This window comes from Argiope bruennichi, chromosome 6, assembly GCF_947563725.1.
Source record: "Argiope bruennichi chromosome 6, qqArgBrue1.1, whole genome shotgun sequence".
Classification (NCBI taxonomy): domain Eukaryota; kingdom Metazoa; phylum Arthropoda; class Arachnida; order Araneae; family Araneidae; genus Argiope; species Argiope bruennichi.
In genome coordinates, this window is record NC_079156.1 from 3,824,681 (window position 1) to 3,850,028 (window position 25,348).

General features: G+C 30.5%; 1 protein-coding gene across 1 annotated transcript in view; it reads right to left on the reverse strand.

The window, feature by feature from the left end:
* The window catches only part of LOC129972444 (uncharacterized), a 166,209-nt gene extending 149,431 nt beyond the window's left edge, over nt 1-16,778 (reverse strand). Inside the window, exon 1 of the mRNA XM_056086581.1 lies at nt 15,937-16,778. Coding sequence (XP_055942556.1) covers nt 15,937-15,994 — 58 coding nt within the window. The 5' untranslated portion in view covers nt 15,995-16,778. The remainder of the gene's footprint in view (nt 1-15,936) is intronic.
* Nucleotides 16,779-25,348: the final 8,570 nt, after the last annotated feature.

The window sequence follows — 25,348 nt, forward strand, 5'->3', positions numbered from 1 at the left end:
ATGCTTGATATACGTGAAGGTGATTTTAGAGTCTAAAAATGGAACTCGAGATTTGGACGAATCTCCACGTTTTAGACCTCTTTGAGTTTGAAAAACAAATTATTGGCGTTATGTCTGTCTGTGTTAAAAAAAAAACTCACAATCACTTTGAGCTAGACGGACGAAATTTGGTATATGGTCTTCATACTAAATTTGTAGATCTCTATGAAATTTTGTGTAAAATCCATTCAGAAAAAGTCTGTCTCTCCGGCTGTTCGGATATCAAATAACACGATAACTAAAAAACAAAGAAAGCTAAATGAATAAAATTTGGCGCGCAAACTTAACATCAGAAATTGAGCCAAATCCAAGGAGGGGGTTGACCGTCTGTCGGTTTATAATTTCAGAAATATGTAAGCGCGGTAACTTAAATGTATGAAATTTGGTATGCGATTTTGTGACTACAATTGTAATTCTCTGTGAGCTTTTAGCTTCGGAAAAACGAGTCTAAAGCACAAAAAGCACATAGCACACCGGAGATTAACATAGCCAAGGATCACACGATAGTTTCAGTAAAAATTCTAAACTTGCTCCAAAGGTTAATGTTTAGAAACTATTGTACGCTAATGCCATGTTCTCTCTTTTACCCAAGGTCCCCAATTTTGTTTTTTTGGAATAGGGCAAGACAACAGCTGCATTACAGAGTATGCGAGAAGATTCTGGAGAAACCGTTGGTTTGAGATGCTGGTGGTAATGGCTCTGATTGTATATTACACATTCATTTCACATCAGCAGTAAATTAAATCTATCTTTTTACTAAAGTTCAAGCATTGTTAGCTAAGCATAACTTTTCAAGTCACATGATTATTATTTTGATCTATATCTCCAAATTCTGAACCATATTCAGAGGATGAGAACGACATTTGAGCATACCTCTTCAAGATTCCATAACACGTCAGGTGAAGGACATTTGACTACCTTCATCACATATAACGTTGTCTAATATCACATGTACAGCTGGCACTTGAACCAGTACTCTGAAATTCCTGAAACCGGGACCAGTACATTGTACCCTAAATTCATTTATTCACGTGAGCATACGAATAAAGATAAGTTACCATACCATGAGCATATAGAAATAAAGATATTAAATCCAAGGTAGGATAACATTCAGGATAATAATCTATCATAGACTCTTTTTTTTCCAGTTTGTTTTATGCTGACAGACCCAGTCATGTCGACAATTTACCATAAACTCTCCTAATTTGATTCCCGCATTGTTAGAAAGAATTTTGCGATTTCCTACATAACTTATTTTGCTGAAATTAATTGCTATTATTTTTTATGCAAGTAATTCCTTTGCTGTTTGGACCGAGTGGTGCAGCGGTGGTTCACATAGCCTATAAAATGTATTGCACATGTGTGAACGGTGATAATTTTAGTGTCCTTGCTCAGCGGAAGGAATCTATTTGCTAATATTATTGTCGAATGCCTTAATGTCGTAGAATATGGAAGAGAACAAAATTGTTTTGAAGTCCTGAAAAATGAAGTTCTCTTTGATGTGGTATATAAATAATTTTAACTTTCCTTCTTTTCACGTCTGTTTGTCTTTTTTCATTAGTCTTTTATCTTTCAGAAAACAAAATTATTGCTTGATACAGTTGCAATGACATTGGAATAAAATGTCAACTGTATCCACTTTACTGTAAGTGCTTCTCTTACAATTATTTATACGTTTCACGTTTATAAGTTGAACGTTTATATGTTTCATATTTATAAATTTGTTGAAATATGCTAATTTTAAAATTTAGAAGGGCTTATCACAAATTTAGATAAAATAATTATTATTTTAAATTTAGATTGAATTAAAATATTTTGTATTAACCACCGTACACGCAGTTCCTCTGTATCTAATTGTTCTGTACATATGTAAGATAAAGTGAAACACACATATATGCAAGTCGTAGAATTTTTAAATTCAACTAATAATAGATTTTAATACAATTACTAATCTAAGAATCCGGAATAAAAATTTTGGAATAAACGAAATGGGTTCAAATGTTTGAATGGAATCTTTCTGAGGATCCAGGATATTCATTTGTTGAGAAATCGATACTTCACGCAAATTAAAATCTGTCATATGGTTTTGTATTCATGCAAATAAAAAAATGGTTGAATTTTGCCCTATTAAACCCTCCAAAGGCTCTTAGTTAGAGATACTCTTGGGGGACATAAGCAGTATATATATGTTTTAGAATTATAAACCAATGAAATATAAAGCCTACAAAAGATAATTAATTAGGAATGTTATCAGAATAAGATTTCGAGGTATAAAGAGTACTTTATAATAATTTGAATGAATTCCAGTATGCGGCTTTTGTAAACTCGACGAAAGTATAAAATTAAATTATTCTGAAAAAGAAACTCACAAAAAAATGCCAGTCAACAATATTCGAGTCTCGGGAATCCTCTCTTATTGCGGGGCCCTGAGAGGGTGTTGCCTATTTAATAACCCAGTCCTGTTTGTGAAAGACCGTGTTGCTTGGCGAGGCTAGGCAAAATAAAAACTGACGCACCACACGTTTAATATCATATGGAATCTAATAGAAGACCGTTCTTTATGTTCCGTTTGAACATTTAATAGAAAAAATACGAAGATATTGAATAAATCAACATAAATTTCGAGAATAAATAAAACTGAACAACTTATCAATTTCATTAACGGTTGCACAATAAAAAAGCTTCATCAGAAAATTCTTTACGCGAATTTTCTTCAATCGCTTGTGCTTTGTTTGCGGCTTCGGTGATCAAGAACGAATCAATAAGGTCACACTTGAATAAGGCTTTCTGGTGCAAATTAAAGTGAACAAAAAGAGAAGGGCTGTTAAGCACTCGAATTCTTGTCAGGGTTCAGGAAAGTGCGAAATGAGGCAAATAAAGAATTTTCGCGTCATCTGACCGGGCAAACGTGTTTTTAAATCACGAAATAGGATAGTTCATTTCAAAATAAACAACGCGTTCGAGCTGTGTCGGAACGTGATCACCAGAGGCGTTCCTAAAACCATTCAACAATATTCGAATACAAAGGTGCTGATGGATTGGTACTAGTGGAAGAGCCTCCCAATCTAACATTCAACTTTTTATCTTGACTCACATTTAAAACGGATTTCAAATTTCTCTCCAGTTTTTAATTATCCGCCTAAACCATCCTGACAATAAAGATGAAAATCTGAACTTGTAAAGAGTACTTCCCCAGAAACAAAAATGAATAAACGCAAACTTCTTTCAGTTCAAACAGAGAATCACAGGTAAATGAATGAATCAAACATAAAACTTTTTTTTTTAACAATTATTATCTGAATCGCCAAAATTCGTTGGGAGAAGCTCAAAATTTAACAAAATCCGTTAGAACGGAAGCCATATTAAAGGTCAATTCCTAAGTGAACATGCAGAAAATATTGATATATTTCAACTATCAACATTGATTTTACAATGAAAATGGGAATTTATAATGGTAAATAAGAGCATTTTTTATACAAGAAAATTATTTCTCTTTCTTTTTTGCTTAGAGAAATATCTATCAAAATAATTCCTTTTACAACCAGCCAAATGAAGATTAGTAATACAACTCTTACATTTATATGATATTAATTTATGTAAAAGATCTAAGGAGTTAATTTATACCCACTTATCACAGACGCATTACGTCTACTTAATTTTAGAATTAATTATATATCTCATAAAGAAAATAAAAAAACGGAGTTTCAGATATCAGACGACAGCATAAGATAACGTAAAATTTCAAATTTGATTATTGGCCCAATTCTATTGGCCATGTGACTATTTGCCAATCGACTCCTCTGTTTTCTTCATTTTGCACTTCAACATGAATTAGACAAGAATTTGGAACAAAAATAGAAGTTCTATTTCAAAATATGCAACCTTGAAATCAGAAACATCATCGCGTGATTAGGAACTCACGTGACTTTTAATAGAACAACCATACCATTGTTGTGTTAGTGCTTTCCATCGTGAATTTTTTTTAAGCCACACCATACAGACAGACCTCATACAATAATTCCACTGCAAATATTCCTCACCCATGCTATTGTTTCCCCAACAACATCTGAATAATCAATTGAAAAGGTCAGCCAAGAAAACCTGCAGCCGCCATTTTTCTTTTTCAAGGCTGTGGGCAACTGAGCAGGTTTGCAGAAATGTGGCAAAAATACTGAAGTAAATTGCTCATAATCGGGATTCTGGCTCTTATTTCTTGCCATGTATCGATGATTATGGTTTCATCCATCGAGAGGTCACTTACAGTACTTGATTCGACACACTATAATTTTTTTTCCATGGAGCATAACAAAAGGTTAGAATTTTTTTCAAAATAACTTCATTTTGATGCTTCTTTTCATTATACAGGTAAGTAAAACCGAAATTAAAGACGTTAGAAAACAGAAATATAGATGGAGATTTTCTAATTGTTTATGTTTTAATTTTAGACGGGTAAGCTGCCTCTTTCCCCATTTGGCGCTTTTGGAATTTTACGTACATCACTAGGCGCCATAATCTATTTGGTATGCCTGACAGTTTTGTTTTATTCTGTGTATATATATATATATATATATATATATATATATATATATATATATCAATATTGTGTGTAGCAAAAAGTGTGTATTCTGCACTTCGTTTCTTAACAACAATTCGTCTGTAAGTTGAACGGAACATAATTGCCATATTGGAAGCATTATATTTTTGGTTTGATTTTTATATTATAATGAAATACCGTATATAAAGATGTAATTTAAAGGTTATGTTAGCAATCAGACGCTGACTCAGTCTTTTGTTTTCATTGAAATTATTTTATTGGCCATTTTATAAAGATACTCTTTATCAAAAATGTCAAATATTTTCAAAACAAAACGTAATTTATATATCATTATACTGTTTAGCAACATTTTGTGAGTATATATAACTTATTCAGCCAAAAATTTCACAAAAAAATGGTGGCAGTTAATGAATCAACAGATCGGAATAGTACCTTTTTTATTAATCCTTTTCTGCAACTTTTAATTATTACATCAATATTTTGTTTTCGTAAAATGAGGAAGTTGAGCTTACAAACATATATTACTTATTGAAATTTGTATTTTTCGTTGATAAGAAAACGCATTTTAATTGAATTATTATATTTTTAGGACGGGTATCTGTTGTAGTATTTTTTGCTTCGGAAACATTTTGAATTCCTAATTATTAAACCAACTGCTGTTATTAACGCCTAACTAGATTCATTCACTCGAGCGAACCTATTTAAGTCAGTTCGTAGTTTTAGCTTTTTGTAAAAGTTTCTCCCTAGCCTTATACAACAATTTTCTTCTTTTGTTGCTTTCATCCATCATGTCTTTTTACTGCATGTACTTTAATTTTGTATTCTGTACCATTTTCATTTATTCGGTAAATCACACGTATTTTTTTTTTTTTTTTTGGTCAGCGTTCCATTTAAATTTGTAACAATTATTGTGCTTAAATTTTCATAATATATAGCAAGAAATATATTTTTGTTCTATTACAAAAAGTTAATGTGTTCTTTGAATCGCTAAAAAAATTGCCTTATTTGCACAATATGCTCACATCTGATAATGCCTTTTTTTTAACACAATGAGGTAGTTCTCTACGAATTTGCTAAGGCCCGATGGGATGAAGTGCAGATTTAGTAAATGATAATATTATTTACGATGCAAAAAGATTCAGCAAGTTCCTCACTACATTTTCGTCTGAATACATGCTCATATAAAGTGTGTGTATATATATATAAAGTATGCATATATTTTTTTAGTACAGAGCTTCATGCTTTGATTTCTTTATTTTGATTTTGGAAAAAAATCACTTTTAAATGAACTTGTTGGCATTCAAGATAAACAATAATTTTTAACGAAATTTTGATCCTTAAGTCGTTTGTATTACTTGACTCGTTTGTGTCACATTTGTATTTGCTCTTTAACATCTTTTTGTGCTAAAGGTTTTAATTGATTGCTTATTATTTTTGTTAGGAAAAAAATATGTGATAATTAAGATTGTTCATTTTTTGGTCAGATAAAATTCAGTTCATTTCAAGTTTATTAAAATTCAACTGCTCAAAAACTGTCATTTTCTTAAGTGATTCATGTACTTTTAATTTCTTCATTCAGAAATTTTCTTTTTTTAACTACTGCCCAAACTGAGAAAGCAATTTTTTAAAGATGTTTCTCATTTAGAAAGAAGCATTGCATAAACCTGTTTTTGCGCGTTAATAAATCTTTTTCGGTAGTCGTAAAGCGAAAAAATACTGCCAGTAATTCAAAAAGCCTAATATCTATTTAAATGTTTGCTTCTCTTAGCTTGCTATCAAATTTGAATATTAACCGTGAACTCACGCAGGAACATCATAGAATTTTCAAGCTGACTTTTCCAACTGCTTTCCGATCCTTTCCCAACCACGACACTCGTTTGAAGACGTGTTTTGAATTTTGGTCTATCAGATAATTTTACATCGGGTTGAAAATGAATGCAGAGATAAAATGAAACATGTTTACATCGCACTAATGCTTTCTGGGACAAATCGTGTAGAATAGAGGACGATAAGGCGCGTTTCGGATCAAAACACGCTTTCTCAGTGACGTATTTTTGTTACTATTTAGGGAAATAGTCCCTCAACCATTAAAAATGGATATAAAAAATAGGTATTTCCATAAAACCATAGATAGCAGTCTTCCGTGTTTATGGCATTCAACTGCGTCTCGGAGCAACTGCGCACAATTGCAAGATATGTTTTTCAATTCAATTGATAAAAAAAATAACGATATCGCGTTCTTTATAAAATTAAACCATATTTTAGAATGAACTACCACAACTTCAACATTATAATTTAAATGTTACTTAAATTGTTATTACTTTTAATAAGGTACAGCTGCCTTCGGGAACAAACTACGCATGGCTTAATGCGCTTAGCGCCTGCAGTTGTATATCATCAATATACAATTATTAAACGTACAATTCACAATTTTAGATTAATGAACATAATTTAACTGGAATTTAAACGGTGAGGGATATAGCGACAAAGGTTGTTATCTAAAACTAATGAACATATTTGATGCGTTGTTTTGATATGTTTATCTGAATCCTATTTATTGTGATGAATAATGGAATTTACTATAATGTGAATTACTATAATACAACAAAAAGGTTGTGATTATATTTCACTCCAGCGCAATGAACAGTTCCGTATTAACCATGAAATAAATTTACGATTTTCGAAGTTTTTGATTTGTTTATATATAAAATCAAACGCACGCTCTTTCCTTTCGTTTATGTGTCAATAGCGAAGCTTCCAATGCGTTTAATGTCGAAATGTTTTGCAGTTTTATAAGTTTTAATTACATGAAAAATCGTTGAAGTTAATCAGCTAATTTGTTAATAGTTCCGTCTCAATAGTGATAGACCCCCTCTTTCAATAAAATGAGAATAAATGTCTCGCAAGAAAGTATTGCCATAGTGGGATCAAAAGTAGACTAAGCGATAGACGGCAGCTTATTTGCTGTAAAACTTGGGATCATAAGCAATCGTGAAATTCAAATAAATACTCACTAATTTTCCTATATGCAAAATTCGGAAATATGTAAAAATAAGCAAAATATTTCAGAAAATAACTGTTTCAAAAATTATTTAAAAGAACCTTTTCCATTTTATGATTAATTACTACTAGCCGTCTTTGGCGATCAGCCTGTTCGGCTTTTTAGGCTGTAAAAAATTACTATGGAATGTATTTTTAATTTAAAAAAATCACCTGTTCAATCTGAGATGCTATCTGATACAACTAAAAAACATGAATTCAATTGAATCAGCTTACTGCAAATGAAAAATTGCATATGTGAGGGGAAAAAAGGGGGGTGAAAATACAGCTAAAGAGTTAAAGATTGGCAAAAATAAGCGATTAAATTTTTTGAATTAAAAACATTGTGTGCCAAATTAAACGAAATAATATTAAAATTAAGGGAATGAAATTTATTTCATTAAATCGGTGAATTATTTATTCTTAAAATGATATAAATTTTGTAACACAATTATTTCGGAACATCCATTTTCAGCGATTCAACCTATTTTTGCTCTGGATTCAAATTTGAATCTTATTTCTTTTACAGTTTACTTCTTCCGTCAAACGGAAAAGGCAAGACCTTTCCAAAACTTTTCATATTTTACATCTCCAGTAATTAACTAAGCAATTTAATGGATGCCAGTCGAGAGTCGATAATACGAGCGATTTCTATCCCACGTACGTTACCGTTTTAGATACATAAATTATTGTCAACTTTGTTTTCCTATCCATTCCGCTCAACAATTTAAACCAATTAACTGCGGAATGTATTTTTAAAGTCCTTCAAGTCCCCTTTCTACAAGCAAGTGATATCACATACACGCGTCGACTACAGTACAAATGGTTGCATAGCAAATTTCCAAAAAAAAAAAAAATCTTAATAAAGCGATTCCAATTTTATTAGATAAAAAATTACATATCGACCCATCAAAATGAAGATCATCTCTACTGACATGCGTACACATTGAACGCACTTAACTGTTCAAAAAGGGCGTTCATTATTTTGATGAATCAGCGAGGAAATTTCTTTCTTCAGAAACTTGGAGAGTAGAAAATCCATTTCGCCATTTGGCATGATTTTTGCCTAAAGAATCCATTTGTACGCCCAAAGAGTTTGTGGATTTCTACCTCAGCAATACTTTGAATAATAGAAGAAAGGTTTGATTTGAACAGTATATTTTTATATACAGTCGGAAATAAGTGACACACATAGTCATGCAAATTTAAAAAATATATATATAAATTTTAAATGTGGGCTCATGGAATAATTCATTAGCTATTCCCATGTACTATTGAGTGTCGTGCTTAAATGTCGAATGCATGAGACCTCCAACAGGCATTGTTTGACGAGGTGCAATCGCCAAACGATTTTTTCTTTCATGCAAAATGGAAAACATATTTTAAAATAGCGTTTCCTTTGCACTCGTGAGAGATACGCGAGAATGAATTGGCACGGTCATAATAACAAAACGATAATATCCACAACATCGCAAGAAAAACAACTCTTCCTATAACAAATGACAGTTTGGATGACAAATGACAATGATGATAAACTCAGAAGTAATTAGTTTTCAGCTCCGCTTTAAATGTGAGCAGCTCTGCATTGCACATGTTAACTGGCTTGTTATTTTCGTTCAATAAACAAATGAAAGGGAGGGATGATAAAACAAAGCGAATAGATATCCTGCATTATTACTTAATAAGCAGTCTTTTTGCTATTCATGCACAGGGTTATATCGAGCACCGATACTCACCAATGACAGGTGATAGTTAATGGATTAATAAGCAAATAACATGCAACACAGTTTGTTCAAGGCGAACATGTTACTGAAACCAGTGGCCGTTCAGACTTGTGTAACTAACAGAATTTCAAACACCAATAATTCTAGATTTCTAACAAAGATTTATTTGTCGCTTGCAGAATGGCAGCGGAAGTGGCAGAACACGTGGGCTTGATAAAAAGAACAATGGTGAATTCTATCTCGGATCTGCAGCTGAATGTTGTCAGATGTGGTTCGTCGAATGTTATTCACACTTTTCTTCGCTCATTTCCCGCAATTGGCGGCATATTTACGATGCTTGATAAACCTTGATGGCTGAACAGGAAGAAAGAGTTTTGGCAGAAAGTGAGATTTTGATCGCTGGACTGGTTTGGTCTTTTGTGCTCTCTGCAAAATGCAGAATCTGCTTTATTTGTCAAAGGGGACCTGAGAAGCCAACCGCTTTGGTGTTTTGAGTGAAGTAGGAAGCAAGATGTTACTGAAAGACTCTACGTTTACTTGGTAAAAGATGAATGGTAATTGGTTGACTTTGGTAAGGTTGTTGAATGCTAATTGCAAATCCAAACTCCCCTTGTTAAACTTAAAGAATAGAATCGCAATTTTCGCATATTGCAGGATCTTGTTTACTCCTTAAGCGGAATGGGAAGGATGTGCTTCGATACATGCAGGCAGAGGGTGAAAATGCCGAGTGTGTGAGGAAGTGGAGGCTTTAAAACAGTGACTGCGAATTCATGTTATATTTGCAATTACTTTTAACCCCCTTCACATAAAAAATTTAGTTGCTAAAAATTGAATTCCTAATTTGAAAATCTGCAAATTATGAAAGGAAAACTGGACAGTGTTTTAAAAATATGCTGGATTAATCATCTTGTTAATTTAAGAACTTTCTATATTGTCACCTATAATATTTCATTCACATTATGTCCTAAATATAGCACGAAAAATTAAATAACATTTGAAAAACGCATATACAAAGGTATCTGGACTTCGAATGTGATATATATATATATATCCTGTTAACATAAAATATTGTATGATATCTCGCTGATTTTATTCGAGATTTTAAATGCCGGAAAATAGAGTGAAAATTTCGTAACAATACTGTTGAGTCTTATGCGCTAATAGGGTGCGGCATGCGATATATGATTAAATTTTACAAAATCATTAATCGGCATTACATAAAATATTTTAAACGTAACTAGAAAAAAAGATTGAAATAGCTTTTATGTTGCTTCCATTTGCTGAAACTATTTTTAAAATATCGCAAAATTACGAAACAAAATATTCAATAAATCTATGGCGCATAAATATTTTTGAGTCATAATAAACAATTAAAGGCATTGAATTGAATTCTTTTTTCATATCCAATCCAATTTTTTTTAAAAAAAATGGATTCAACCTATTATTCTGCAATGATAGCCTTTAGATTAGTATTTAAATTAAATATATTTTGAATATATTTGAAAAGATATTTACTGCAAAATATCAGAAAGAAGATATTAATCTAACACAAGAAATTTGATAAAAAGGTGGGAAATTAAATTTTCGCTCCAGCAATTTTATAGAAATAATTCTAGTGCGGATTACACGTTGATTTGATTTCTGCAATTATTTTAAGCCCGAATTCATTTTGTTCAGTTTCAAAGCACTCGGTGGTACACACAATATTTATATGTACATATTTTGTACATATTGTTGCACAATATTTACAATATTTAAAATTCATTTAAAAGCGTTGGTTTTCAAATTCTTTTTATATTTTTCTTTCCAGTTTCACGTTTCTGGATGGCTAGAAGCCTATTAAATAAATCCTTTTTTTAAAGCGCTTGAAAGAATTTTTGCGCGTGTTTTATTATTTCCATAATCGGATTAATCTTACTTAAATGGGGTCTGCTTATTATATCTAACAATTATTGCTTTCAACTTCTTTTTACTCATGACATCAAGGTTTTGAGTTCCTGCAAATAAACGGGAAGCGAGTCCAAAAATTCGATAGCATTGATAGAAAGAATAAATTTGTCTTGATTATGAAAGAAGTATCCTTATAACAGGTAATATTATGATAATCACGCCGTTCTTCTTTTTTATTATAAAATTACGCTCCAAAAATTATAAAACTTTACCAAGCCAGAAATTTAAACACATAATGTGAACACAAATGGCATATTGTAAGGAAAACGTATAATACAATATTTAATTTTGGAAAAATGCTTCATTTGAATTTTTTTAATGGTATTTCGTGAAATAGAAATCGTTTTGAATGTCGCTCTTTAAACACCAATTGACTGTTGATTATATAAAAGCGAAGTTGATATTACCGAGTTTTTAGAACGATTGATTGGAACAATCGGCCATTTCTGAAAGTTTGATATTATTATAATATTGACAATAACTTTATCGATACGTTCGATCTCAATCGATAGCTTTGAAATCGTTGATAGTAGCAGCCACATTATCAACCTTGGTTGATAAACAAGACTAACTGTAACAATATTTTTTTCAAATTCATGTTTGCTTATCTATGTGCAGCTACAAGGATGCACACACAAGGTGTCGATAATTGCTCAATAACATAAAAGGCATTTAAATCTGTTTTTTTTTTTTAAATTTTAAAATACTAAGAACAGACAGACACTTTTTGTTAATATACGAAGAGAATTTCCCTTGGAAACAGTGCTGTGGTCTTCCAAAACTTTCCGGCATGCTCTATAATAAAGGTGTTGTCTCAGAGATCGCTTTGGATGGCATTGGAGCACAAATATTATAGAATATTAACTTTCGGCTGAATTTGGCATTTTTTACTGAATCTATCGTGTGACTCTTGGCGATTTTTCGGCGATTAATCCCTAATATCCGAAAATCGAGCTTGCGTTTTAGACTTGGTTTATAGTACCGGTTGAAACAAAAACGTGTCATTAGAACTATTGTGCATTTGTAATCACATTTGATGTATTGCGTTTTGAATTATCGCGTTTACATGTATTCTGAAAGTACTGACACAGACAGATGGTCACATTCTTATTTGATTTGACTCAAAATTTGGTAGATGTATAAACTATGGATGTTATATCTGTAATGTAGACATCCGTGTATAAAATTTTGTCTTTGTAGTTATCGTGTTAATTTATATTTAAAAAGGCGGACAGACTGGCTTCCTCTAAACGGATTTCTCTCAAAATTTGACAGAAATCTACCAATTTTATGCGAAGGCCGTATGAAGGAATTTATTCGTCTGGATCGGAATGTTTTGAGTTATCTTTGTCACAAATAGATATACAGACATAGTGCCGAAAAAATGTGTTTTTCGAACTTGGAGATTCGTCGAAATCTCAAGTTCGATGTTTCATTCGTGATTGCAGTATTTTCTTTTCGAATACGAGAAAGTAAAATGCATCAGCCGATTTAAAGACTATTGCAAAAGTCACGAAATTAAATGATCGCTGTCTCTTAGTCACTGCTGATTGTGGGAATTTACATGTTTGGTATTTCAATCTGAAATCTATCTATAAATTTATAGCATTAATTTTGTAAGCAATTGATCTTTAAATAATTTATAAAATGGAAATTTATGTTCCTAATCATCTCGTATACTCGTATTTGGATTTAGAATTCTCCATCATGCGTAGTTGTCATGTGAAATATGTGATGAAATAAAACTGAAATTTACCATGGAAAATTCCACATATCTAAAGTAACTTCGAAATGAAGTCAAAAAGTATGCCTTTGTCTAATAATAAAACATTTATAACTTCGAAAATGAAGTTACGCAAAATATCGTTTCAAAATTCGTTGCTGAAAAGGAAGGCTGCATCCATTTCCATTCCATCATTCAAATGAGTAATAACCAACAAGCTCATCCGTTCTAATGAATGGTGCATTTTTATTCAGAAAATTCTTATGAGACATTAAAATGCATTTCATTTATTTTTGTTTAATCTATACAAAAACTGTCGACTATTTCACAAAAGACACTGGAGTTTGAAAGAAAAATCTAGATTCAACAGAAGTGTGAAAGATGGAAAAAACTCGGAACCACTGATGAGCAGAGAAAGTAAAGGAATCGATTTTTAACCGAGGTAAAGAGAGGCATGCGAAAATTTCCATCTTTCCCACTAATGTTGAGACATCACTGATTGCCGACCTACAAGACGCAGTTTACGGGTGACTCAAAAATAAACAAAGGAACAGGAATTCGAGCGAATAGTTGCTCGATTGTGGGTGGATTGTACTCTCTCTGATCAAGAAACAGAAATCTAGATGGAGAATTAATTCAAATCGGATTGGACTGCTGAAAATTGTAGTCACTGACCTAATAGCCAAAGAAACGTGTTGACTCCAAAATCACAAGATATATCTCACTCCATTTTATTTTAGGATTTCAGAAAATAAAAAAAGTACTAGATTTCGGCGTTGATTAATGATCAGAGGAAGAAAATTATGTGGGCAATGACTTCAAAAAATATTAAAATTTGGACGATAATTAGCAATCGAAGATTGAACTGATTTGAACCATTTTGTTTTTGAATTTCTCTACTCGAAAAAGATTTAAGACAGGTAAGTTTATTATAAACGTTAATTTATGAAAAAAGTCGAGGGTCATACACAACACTTCTCAGTTTTAGTCTTGTATGCGCAGCTGTCTGGGTGAGGAGGTTTTTAAATATTTGAAATATACGCCAAATTATTTCTGATTATTATTTTTGAATAACTATAATAATTTATGATCCTGTTATACTTGATCTTTTGTTTATATTAGGATAGTTACCCACAACAAAAAAATTACTAAACAAATGACAAAATTAATTACAAATAATTTTAAATTAAAAAAAATTACTTACCAATCATATTTTTAAATGACCCAAGAGCTTTACTGTTTATTAATTACAAACTAAAACTTTTCCTAAGAATAGTTTATGTTTATCTTGACAGAATTTGATATAAAATATTTATGACAGTATTTTTTAAACTGAAATCCTTTTCATTCGCCCACTTCATTCGAGTCATTTCGTTTTGATACAAATTTTCAACGATGTCAAACATGCTGAGTGAAAATATGCACTAAGGTAAATGTATTTTAATGCGTATGCTACTTCTGAGGTTTTTAACTCCTAAATAAATTTCATACTGTTCTTAGAACAAATTCAAAAAGCAATGAATGGATTTAGTAAATTTTTTTGAAGCATCTGAAAGTTGTGATGAAATTATGACAAAATCTTTAGAGCAATTGGTCAAAAATTAGAAGGAAAAAAAACGCATTAGCAAGAAATCTCAACTTAAAAAATTGTTAAACATGGATCATCATGATATTTTGCCTTAAAGTTTGGAGGGTTGTAAATTAAGCAAACTGACTTTTTACTATATTTTATGTTTTGGATGGCCAACATCATTGTAAGTCCTTTGCACTTGCATCATGTCTCCTCTCAGGCACCATTCAAGATTGTACATAGTTTTGACGTTTTATGTGTTTTTTTTTTTATTTTTGACTGTTAAAATTATCTATAGAGCGGAAAGAAGATGCAAATTAATTTTTCGGGGAATATCAACATAAAAGAATTGTTTATTTCTTCGAAAAATTAATATACACAAGTCCTTGTTGTAGGTAAATAATCATGCATCGAATTACTTTTCCTATTGAAAATTGCATTGGAATAAACTAAATCTTTGAAACTGAATACTGTATCGACTCCTTTTCGAGAAAAAGTATTTTCAAAATAATTCTAATAAAATCATTTGATAAATTTATATTTTTAAATAAAATCAATAAATTGGAAAAAGTAGCTCATTTGTTATAATTAAAACATTTCCCTCAAAACGCAGCTGCTTGAAAAGTGAGACCTGCCATTTGCACAGAAAATAAGCGAGTAAGTCATAGAATATAAATGCAACGACAAGCAGCAGTTCCGATCAACCGAAAGAGATTTTCTGGGATTCTCACTATTTACGTGCATATTTTTGATCTGCCATAAACAGATGGGTCGAGCATTCGCCTGATTTAAACTACTTTTGAACCTTACTTCAACCTGATTGCAAACGTGAAGCCTGGAGGAAATCTCGGAAATTAAGTTAAAGATAGGTTCGTTGCTCTTTTAGAGAACTGAAAATCAATGCATAATTGCTTCATATAAAGAAAACCAACAGCATTTGTTGGAAGTTACGAGCTTTTAAAGCTCATTTCATTGGGAAAATAAAACTTTCATCGCACGCATCATCGGAATGACACGAGGAGACGACATCGACTGGCTCACTCAATGAACAACGAACGGAGAGGTCCAACACACGCTGAAGTTATTCGTGTCTGCTGAAACACTCATTCGCGTTATTTCGGAGAACTTCGTTTACAGAATCACAGTTCAAATGTAAAACGAGTTTTTTTTATATATATATAAAATGAAAAATAGCCGTTTAGTAAGCATAAATTGATGAAATATGGCATTCAAACCTAATGAAAATGGTTTCGAATACAAGAAAATTTTTCAAAACAATAAAGCAAGAAGACAATGCAAGTTTTAAAAAAATGACTGAAATAGTTAGAATTCTTACCTGCACATCCAAGCAAGACGCAAATCACTATGAGCTGTTTCCAAATCCTTCGCTTCATTTTGTGTGTAAAACAGTTATTCCTTTTTCTAAAAGAATGACGAAAAATCCCTTGATCCAGATTTCAAATTCACACTTAGAGCTTGGAACATTCTATTCAAAATTTCTGAAGAGAGAAGCTTTTTTTCACAAGTGTGCCGCAAGTCCTTTGCTTAAGGATACTGCCGGCTCCAGAAGTTTTATTTTCTATGCTTCGTTTTAAGTCGTAGGTACTCGAGTCTTTTTCAATTTTTTTTTTTTTTTAATCTCTTTGTCCTGTTTATCTCTAATACTTAATAAAAAATGTTAGCTTTTTTCACTGACTAACGGTTAAATTCCAATTAAAAATTTTCACAAATGGATATCAATTATTTCGAAAGAAAAAATATTCTAACGGTCCTAATTTCTTCGGAGATTTCTTTAAATAAATACTTTGGATATTCCAACAGTCACCAAGACAAATGAATATAAACCATTGCCCACGGCATGATTAAAATATTTTTGAATCGATACAGACTCGAATGTTTAAAATTAAATTCTTCAATTTTACGATGCAGCCAATTCTACTGTTTCTATCCAAAAAAAAAAAAAAAAGATTAATCGCAGTGATATTCTATATTTGAATCTAACTAATTATGAATAAATTACAGTTTCAGTAAGTGGCATCAGCTGAGAAGAAAAAAAAAACTCTTTTCAGAGCTTCGCACCAAAACACATCCGACGAAGAACTTACTCAGTAATGAAACCGAACAACTTTCTACTGCGAACTAGTTCTGCTAAACAACCAGCCGTCAGTGCTGAGTTTTGAGTTTGACTCAGAAGCGAGGCCGATTCGCTGGACTTGTCAGGCCTGTTTGAATTGCCTAAGGCGATACAATCGAGCTTTCAAAATTCTTTTTCGTATTTTCTTTTCAAAAAGTTAAATTAGACTACCTACGTAACGGGTTGAGTGCGCGTTGGCGTGACGGGTGAGATTTGGCGATTATTTGGCGCTTCTTTGAAGATGAAAGAAATCGACTCTCTCGAACATTTTCTTAAATTCGGTGATTTTCCAATCGGCAGAGTTCCTTCATCATTCCTAGATATTTTCTATCAAATGAGAAAAAAAAAAAAAATTCAGCTTACCAAAGCGAAAACATTTCATTACCTTTTATTGAAATAGAAGGCATTCATTGATCATATTTTTACTTGTTTAAATAGTATTTGTTTCCATCAGTATCTTATCATTGGTATACTTAGATTTAACTAAAAATATTAAAATGTTTTAAAGGCTAATATGAAGAAATAAACTGCGTATCTTAGGATTTATTTGATTATTTTAATTAAAACAAATTTGATTAAAGCGAATTTGAGATAGCAAAAAATATTGGGAGGAAAATTTTAAAACCCAAATTGTTTAAGCATTTTAAAAATTGTTATGAAACCTTCAAGCACAATTTTTTCTCAATTCATGCATTTTTGAGAAAGTTTCAAGAGATTTTTGAAGTGATTAAAAATAAATTTATAAATTAATTTAATAAAAAAATTGTTGGAAAGAGTAAGTAAAGCAAATATAAGCTATGCATTAATTTTAAGAAACTGACCATCAGAAGTTAGCAATTTTTGATTAAGTAAATATTAAAATAATAATAATAAATACTATAGTTTTTAATAAATTACATTAAATATGAATGAATTTCAAATGAATATAAATACAGCAACTTAAACTCTGAATTAGTTTGTTGTTGAACTTGTTGTTCTTTACAGATATTTCATTTAGACCAATTGCATTCAGTTTAGGAACCTCATAATTCTGAACCATGCTCAGATAACAAGAGGGTGGAGGAAGATGCACAACTTATCCGGAAGGATATACAGCATCTATGAGGTTACCCCCTTTGACGCAATCTCGCCCCAATAGCATTAAGGCGTTTAATCCCGACAAATTAAATTATGTATCTTTGAGGGTCCTCTACTGTTCGAAGTCGAATCTTTAAAGTCAAGTCATGGCAATTGTAAGAGTTTTTACGAATCAGAATTTTTTTAAATATCAGTGCAATCGAAATATTTAGATTTTCATCTGCTTGTGAAATGTGATGTAATGAAAGAATACTATAAATAAAAATATAGTAAAAGCATTAAGAGCGATGTTATTTTATTCAAAATATATTATTTCACTGCAACAATCTTTTCCATTCCATAGCAGCATTCAATATAACGGATTTAACTTTTACCATCCGTAGATAAATCTACGCAACTAAAAATCGAAAATCTATTTAAAAATTATTTTCTCCCTAAACTGAAAATTAACATTTCCTTATTAAAATTATCTAGCTTCAGATCGAATATGTATAAATAAACTTTTTAGTTAATTTTTTTAAAATCCTTCTAAAGGCAAAAAATGTTGCTTTCAAACATTCATCGCTGAGGAGTGAAATATTAATAAAATTAATTATAAAGTTAAATTTAATTTTACTTTTCATCTGAGATGGAGTGAGTTATGGAGAAAGTTGTTAGCGAATAAAATTGTTACGGTGAAATTTTAATTTCCTCAAATTAATAGTTTCATTCAAATTAAATTACTTCATTTAGATAATTTCATTTATAATGTAAAAACATAAAATAATATTTTATTTCTACATGCCGACGAACAAAAATATTTCATCTTTATAACAGAAAATTTAGTGAACAACATTTTTAAAAATTCACAACAAATGTGTTGCATTTTGGATCTTTTTGTTCTAGAACAGAATTAAATAAAAAATTGTGGAAAGAATTGAACCAAAACACATGTTTTGCCTATTATTTTTAGAATATTTATAAAATAATTTCAAAAATATAATTAAAAATTAGCATTTTTAAAAAAAAGAGTGTTCTGATGTTGAAGAGAAGCGAAATGATAAACATTAAACAGGAACTGAATAATAAAAACAGCATCGCACGAGGCGAAATTCGAAAATCGAAGTTTCTTTTCTGTAAAGATCCTATTAGAAAAAAAGTAATTTGTCACTTAAAAAATGATTTTTTATGAATATATAATGGCTTTCTCAATAGACAAACTAATAAGCTATTGTAAAAAAGTTGATATTTCTGAGGCTAATTAAGATCTAGTAATATATGATCTATTTTATTCTAAAAGAAGGGAACTGATACATTTTCTATACATAAAAGAAGCATTTAATATTGAGTGACCACTTTTCTCGTTTGCGCTTTCTTCCCGTAAAGTGAGGATGATTTAACTAAAAGAGAAAACTGTAAATTTGTTTTTCTGTCATTCTTCAATTATAATGTCTGCAAATTAAAAAAATATTTTACCACTATAAATTTAAAAGGCAACTGAAGCCCTTTTAAGAATTTTTCCTGTAAATAATTTCTGACATGTTACATCGCGACAAGATCTTACGTGACATAAAAAAGGCATTTAATAAATAAAATAATTATAGTGCTGAAAACACATTATTTTTTGTTTTAACTATTTTCTTCTGCACAACTCATTTAAAATTACTATTACTGTCAATATTTAATTTAAAGCAAAAAATTATAGATATTAAGGAATTTAAATTATTTTTTCTCAAACTCATTTCCAGATGGCCCCAAACACACAGGGCAAAAATTTAAATAAGTTAATTAATAAATTAATTATTAAGTTCGAAAAATATTAAAATAGTTTTTTGCTATCGAGAACACATGTGTGTGTAAAAAATTTCAATATACCAAGAATTGGCAGAAAATGGAGTATGATATTCCATGTTGACAACATGGCATAAATCAAGTAAAATATAATTAGAGAAATTTGAAAGTTGCTGACGTTTGACATTTAACTTCGTATTTAATGCATCCGAGCTCCACATGTACAAAGAATATTAAAGAAATTGAATTTCGAACTTTTCTCTTTCGATCTCATTGAAGAAAACTAATAACTAAGCCTAAATGGCACTAAAAAAAACAGTAAGTAAAACTGTAGTTCGATAATAAATTTAAAGTTTCTGCCATTTAAAAGACCAGCGATTATGCATAGTAAAATGATTGCATAAAAATTTACTTCTGTACTTTTTTTTCTTCTGTAGAGCTATTTAAAAAATCACATTTTAGTAAATCATACATTAATAAATCTTAATATTTTTACTTACTTAAATACGAGCAATGTATGAAAAATGAATTCTATTTAGTTGAAAGCAGCGGGCGTTAGTGAATAAGTGATAGGAAGACATTGCTTACTAAAGTTTAAAAAAATCTTCATAAAAACAGTTTTCATTAATGCACTGCGATGATTCTTTTGTTTTAATTACTTTTCTCTTTTTAGTTACTTAATTATTAATTCTATTGGGAGGACTTGGGGATGAGAAGCTTCCAGTATGGCTGCTGGTTCTCGCCAACTTGCTGGGTACACGAAAAGGTGTGGGAAGTAGCTACCCTCCTACCGATGATAGGACGTGCCTCCTACAGTACAAGTTGTATTGTGGCCGGCGATGGCTTTAGGACTCAACCTTATAGACTATGTGAAATATATAAAAAAAAAAAAAAAAAAAAAAAACTGTCTCTGGTACATTAGGCAGAGAATGAAAAAATTGATTACAAAATTCCACTTTCGTAAACATTAAAGTATTAGAATAAGTGTAGAAGTTAAACTGCCGTCTACGAACTGCAAAAGGACTGTCTAAATGGCTGTTTCGTAATATGCAGAAGAAAATGGACTATTCGATTGGACTTTCGACTATTGAATCCAAAGCTACCGTGAGCTACCGTGTTCACAGAAATGTACAGACAGATAGTCAATAAACACGTAAGAAAGATTTGATGCATATCTACAATTCTGATGATAAAACTACTTACTAAATTTCATCCATCTAGCTCTTTGTATTTTTTTTAGTTATCGCATTCATAGGTATACGGGCCGATAGAAGACAAGTTTACACTGCTCGCATTTTATCCGAAAATTGATAGAAATGAGCCATCACATTTTGGACAAAAGAGAATCAAAGAATTTCATAGAAATGAGCCATCAAATTTTGGACAAAAGAGAATCAAAGAATTTCATAGAAATGAGCCGCCATTTTTTTAATGCAGAAATTAATCAGTTTCGCTGTTTATCATGCTCAACATACATATTTTCAGAAATGTGTTTTTCGGACTTGGAGGGATTTGAAATATGGCATATCATCAAATTTGGGAAATGAAATTTTTCTCAATTTCAATACTTTCTGTTTGCATACGAGAAAGTATGAAGAGGTTAAAACATCAGGTCGCTTATTATAAATATTTCAAATTTTTTAAAACGGAAAGTAAGCTAAATGGCATAAAAATAATCTGAAAATTTTATTAAACATTTTAGAATGTTTGGATATTTATGAAATATCCAATTTTTCTTTCTTTTTTTTATAACCTGTTTGGAAAGGAAATATTTTAATTCAGCTCCAGTTTGAAATATTTTAGAAAGAAAATTTGGTTAGAAAGAAAATGGAAGCTTAAAAAAAAATAAAATGAAATAAAATGTTTCAATCTAGGATTTAAAAAAGTGAGAGAAGCAGTTGAAAATTTGTTATAATTTAAATCAGGTTTGACATATTCATAACTTTTATACGCTTACATCAATGTAAAAGCAATTGATTCTTTAAAAATGTTGAGTTTAAATTAGCTTTATATTTCTTTCGTTTGCTTAGTATTGTTTATAAACATCAGCAGACAAAATAATAATAATAATTAGTTTTGCAGAGGATTGTTCTTTCTACTTCATTGCTAATATTTCAAAGCAGTGATTAAATTCTTTTTTGTTTTGAATTAGAATTATCCTTCAAAAATTACATAATCAACTTTCAATTAATAAAATTACTAAATTATTGCCAAAATGTTATGAGATTGATACTATCTACGTTTTTGCTGTTTGCATACGATCATTTGGGACGGAGGAAAATTATGTTTAATGACATTGAATTAAAAAAACACATCTCGATTCATGAATCTCAACAGTGGCAGTGGTATCCATGGAATTTGGTAACTGAGGTTATGTTGCAATGAAGGATTTTCTGTAAAATTTAGTCTTTTTTAATCGATTCTGAATAATTTAATGACTAATTAATGGAAATAATAATAAATTTTTAATTTTGATGCAGATAAATTTAAACGAAGAACCCGTAAACAAGCCATAACTGATTAATTTAATTAAAATTTGATCTCCAAAGTAGATTTTCTTAGTTATTTTTTCTGTCGTTTTAACTATTAAAAAATTACGCCATTCCGACTTAATTATAAAAGTTAATAATTATATATAATTATTAACCATGAGAACTGATGTTACAATTAATGCATATATAAGGATGTAAATTCTATGTTCATTTAGCCGCGGTGGTAAGGTCTTGGCTTCAGAACCGGAGGGTTTCAGGTTCGTGACCCGATTCCACCGAAGAATCGTCGTGTAAGCGGGTCTCGTGCACGTTAAATCCTTCCGGGGCAAACGCATTCCCGTTTGTGTGGTGTGGTGTGGAGATGGGGGACGCCAACTCAGGTGTCCTCCTCGTCATTTCACCGCGGTTCAAAATGACGAGGTCCATCGCAAAATAGCCCTAGTGCTGTTTTATAACAGGATGTTAATGTAACTAAACTAAAGTAAACTATGTTAATTTAGAAAAAAAATATCGTACAATACTTTTTAATTAATTACGTTTTATTCTTAATTATTTTTTACTTTTTATTCTTATTTCTTATTTTTAAATTTAAGATTTCTTAGAATTTTTTTTTTTTTTTTTAAATCTCTCTTTTAATATCTCTGAGATGGTACCTTCTTCCCTTCGCGGCCTGCGTAGCAGGAAAGAATGCGCTTTGTTCGGAGCAGCAGCAGATGGACAGTGAGTTTAAAAAGTGAGCAATTTTACCACTTCTACTTTATTCATCACTGCCGACTTTGTGTTAGTTTAGAAAAAGAGCAGTTGATAACAGAACTAATATGTGGAGTCATCTATATTATGAATCGATGCATGGAATCGTTTGATAATGAAGTGGCATATTTGAAAGGCCAGTTATTTCAGACACATCCTCGGAGTTGCACAAAGAGAGAATCAAGAAATTGCCGCCATGTCTGACAGTGCAATGATTTGTTAAATAAATGAAATCTCAGAACTCAAGAAGGGTGTAGAGATAATTTAAGCTGGATTTAGTTGAAATTAGAAATGCAAATTTCTGCGATCACATGAAATAATTAAGTTAATTAAACTTTGGCAAAACAAGAAAAGAAAAAACAAATAAAATCTTGAGAAATTCGATTGTAGTTACTTCTGGAATGGAGATAAAAATAAAGATAAATGTTCTTTCCAGAGGGAAAGCTAATTCAGTTAATTTACAAAACAAATATCATGTGAAACCAAATACTTGGACATTTGGTAAATAAGTGGTATTTTCTATGGGAAGCATTCATCCCCTTTAAAAAGGGGAAATGCAATATGCAATATTCAGTGGACATACAGAGAAACTCACAAGCTATATATTTATTTCTAAAAGGAATTACGTATAGCCTTACTTATAGCTGAAACGTTTGCAGATATAATCAGGTATGTAATCATATAAAGTTCTGTCCATTTTTGGGTAGCATTCTTAACAGCGAAAAGAATCAAAATTTGCGTTGTATATAAAACTAAAATTATCCTTGATGCAAAATTTTGTACATATAGAAAGAATCGAATGTCTTCATTTGCAATGTAACAGCATAAAAATTTAGTCTCTTAAAATATTTGTTTTTTTTAATAGCGAATCGAAAGTGTGTTGTAGTGTGATAATCTACTTCATCACTGCAAATCTTTGCAATAAAAAAAAAATTATTATGCACTCGTTCAAGAAAAGCCCCCGAAAGCAGCACAATATGGAAATTAATAATTAGAAGGAATTTATTTTCATTTTCAGAAGCATGAAATAATTTTTTTTTTAAATATTGAATAGCATGTAACTTGAAAAGTTGAAATATAACACTCAAATATATTGTATAGAAATAACTCCAAAAATATATTGTATAGAAATAATTTTTTTTTAAAAATAGGTTTAAACGATACTTAATACTTGTGAATATTATTGAACAAATTTTCATATCTCTACATTGAAAAGAATTTTGTAACTATTAAATTTTTAAAATATATGTTAATAATAGAAATTCAACCGACTGTGTATTCTTATCATATAAGCGCATCTGTTTCTAACATTTAGCTAAAATAACTCATGAACTTAAAACTTCTGCACATTGAAGGGTCTGATGAATTCTCTCTTATTTTGTACTTTTTTTTACGGTATGAAATATCTTGCAATGAATCTTCCATTCTTTTTGTAATATGCTTAACCTAAAGATGCATGGTCGGTTTTCTTTGCGTCAAAGTGTATCACAAACAATCACATTCTTAAAAAAAAAAAAAAAAAAAAAAAAAAAAAGATTTATGAATTTGACTTGATATAGATTTGCAAATGATGACGAAGATGTTTTTTAAATTTATATGCTTATGCTTTCGTTGTTTACATGATTTTCATACTTTCAGAATTCAGTTATCAGTTCATTAATTAATCAGTTAATTCAGTTAATTAATAAACAATGCTTTTTAATTAAATTGATGACCGGCACTACGAATGAATAAAATGAATTTGGGAAGATTTTTTTCGAGATTTTGTAAAATTAATAACCTAAGACATAAAATTTTGATGCAATATAAATAATTAAATTATAAATATTGTTATTAATAAATTATAACTAAAAAATACTTAAAACAAAATTTTCTCCTTTTTAATAATCTAATAAAAGTGTATTCTTAAACAACTGTTTTGTTTTAATCAAATTTATTTTTTTGTTACTTTAAAGATTTCACAAAATTACTATTGTAGTTCTTATTTTAGTCATTTTCTCTTCATTTGCTGAATAATTTTAATTCATTAAAGAATAATTTTAAATGTTCTAAATATATACTTGACGAGTCTCTTCTTTGAAATCTTTTTGAAAACTTTTGATAAATAACTCATTTTCTTGTTTTCTGAATTTAAAAAATGAATTAAAACCATTTTGAAAACGCATTATTACTAGTACGGTGAAAAGCAGATTTGCCCTTCTAAATATTGCCTTACTTTTTAATTTTCAGCTTACAGAAGATTCGAAATGACATGAAATCGTTGAATCCATCCTTTTCTGAAATTCACTGTGTGGCAGTGCATTGAATTGCAACGTGATAACATTTTATAGAATCGCGTTTCAATTAGATGGATCGATAAACCAACAGAGATAATCTGAACATACTGAATTGTCACTGAGAGCATAAGTGAACACATTTCTACCATCTCGTGCTTCCAGAAAGGCATAAACACCAATTCCCATACTCACTAATATGAAACAAATAAAATAAAATTTAAATAAATTAAAATTTGATGAAATCAAGTT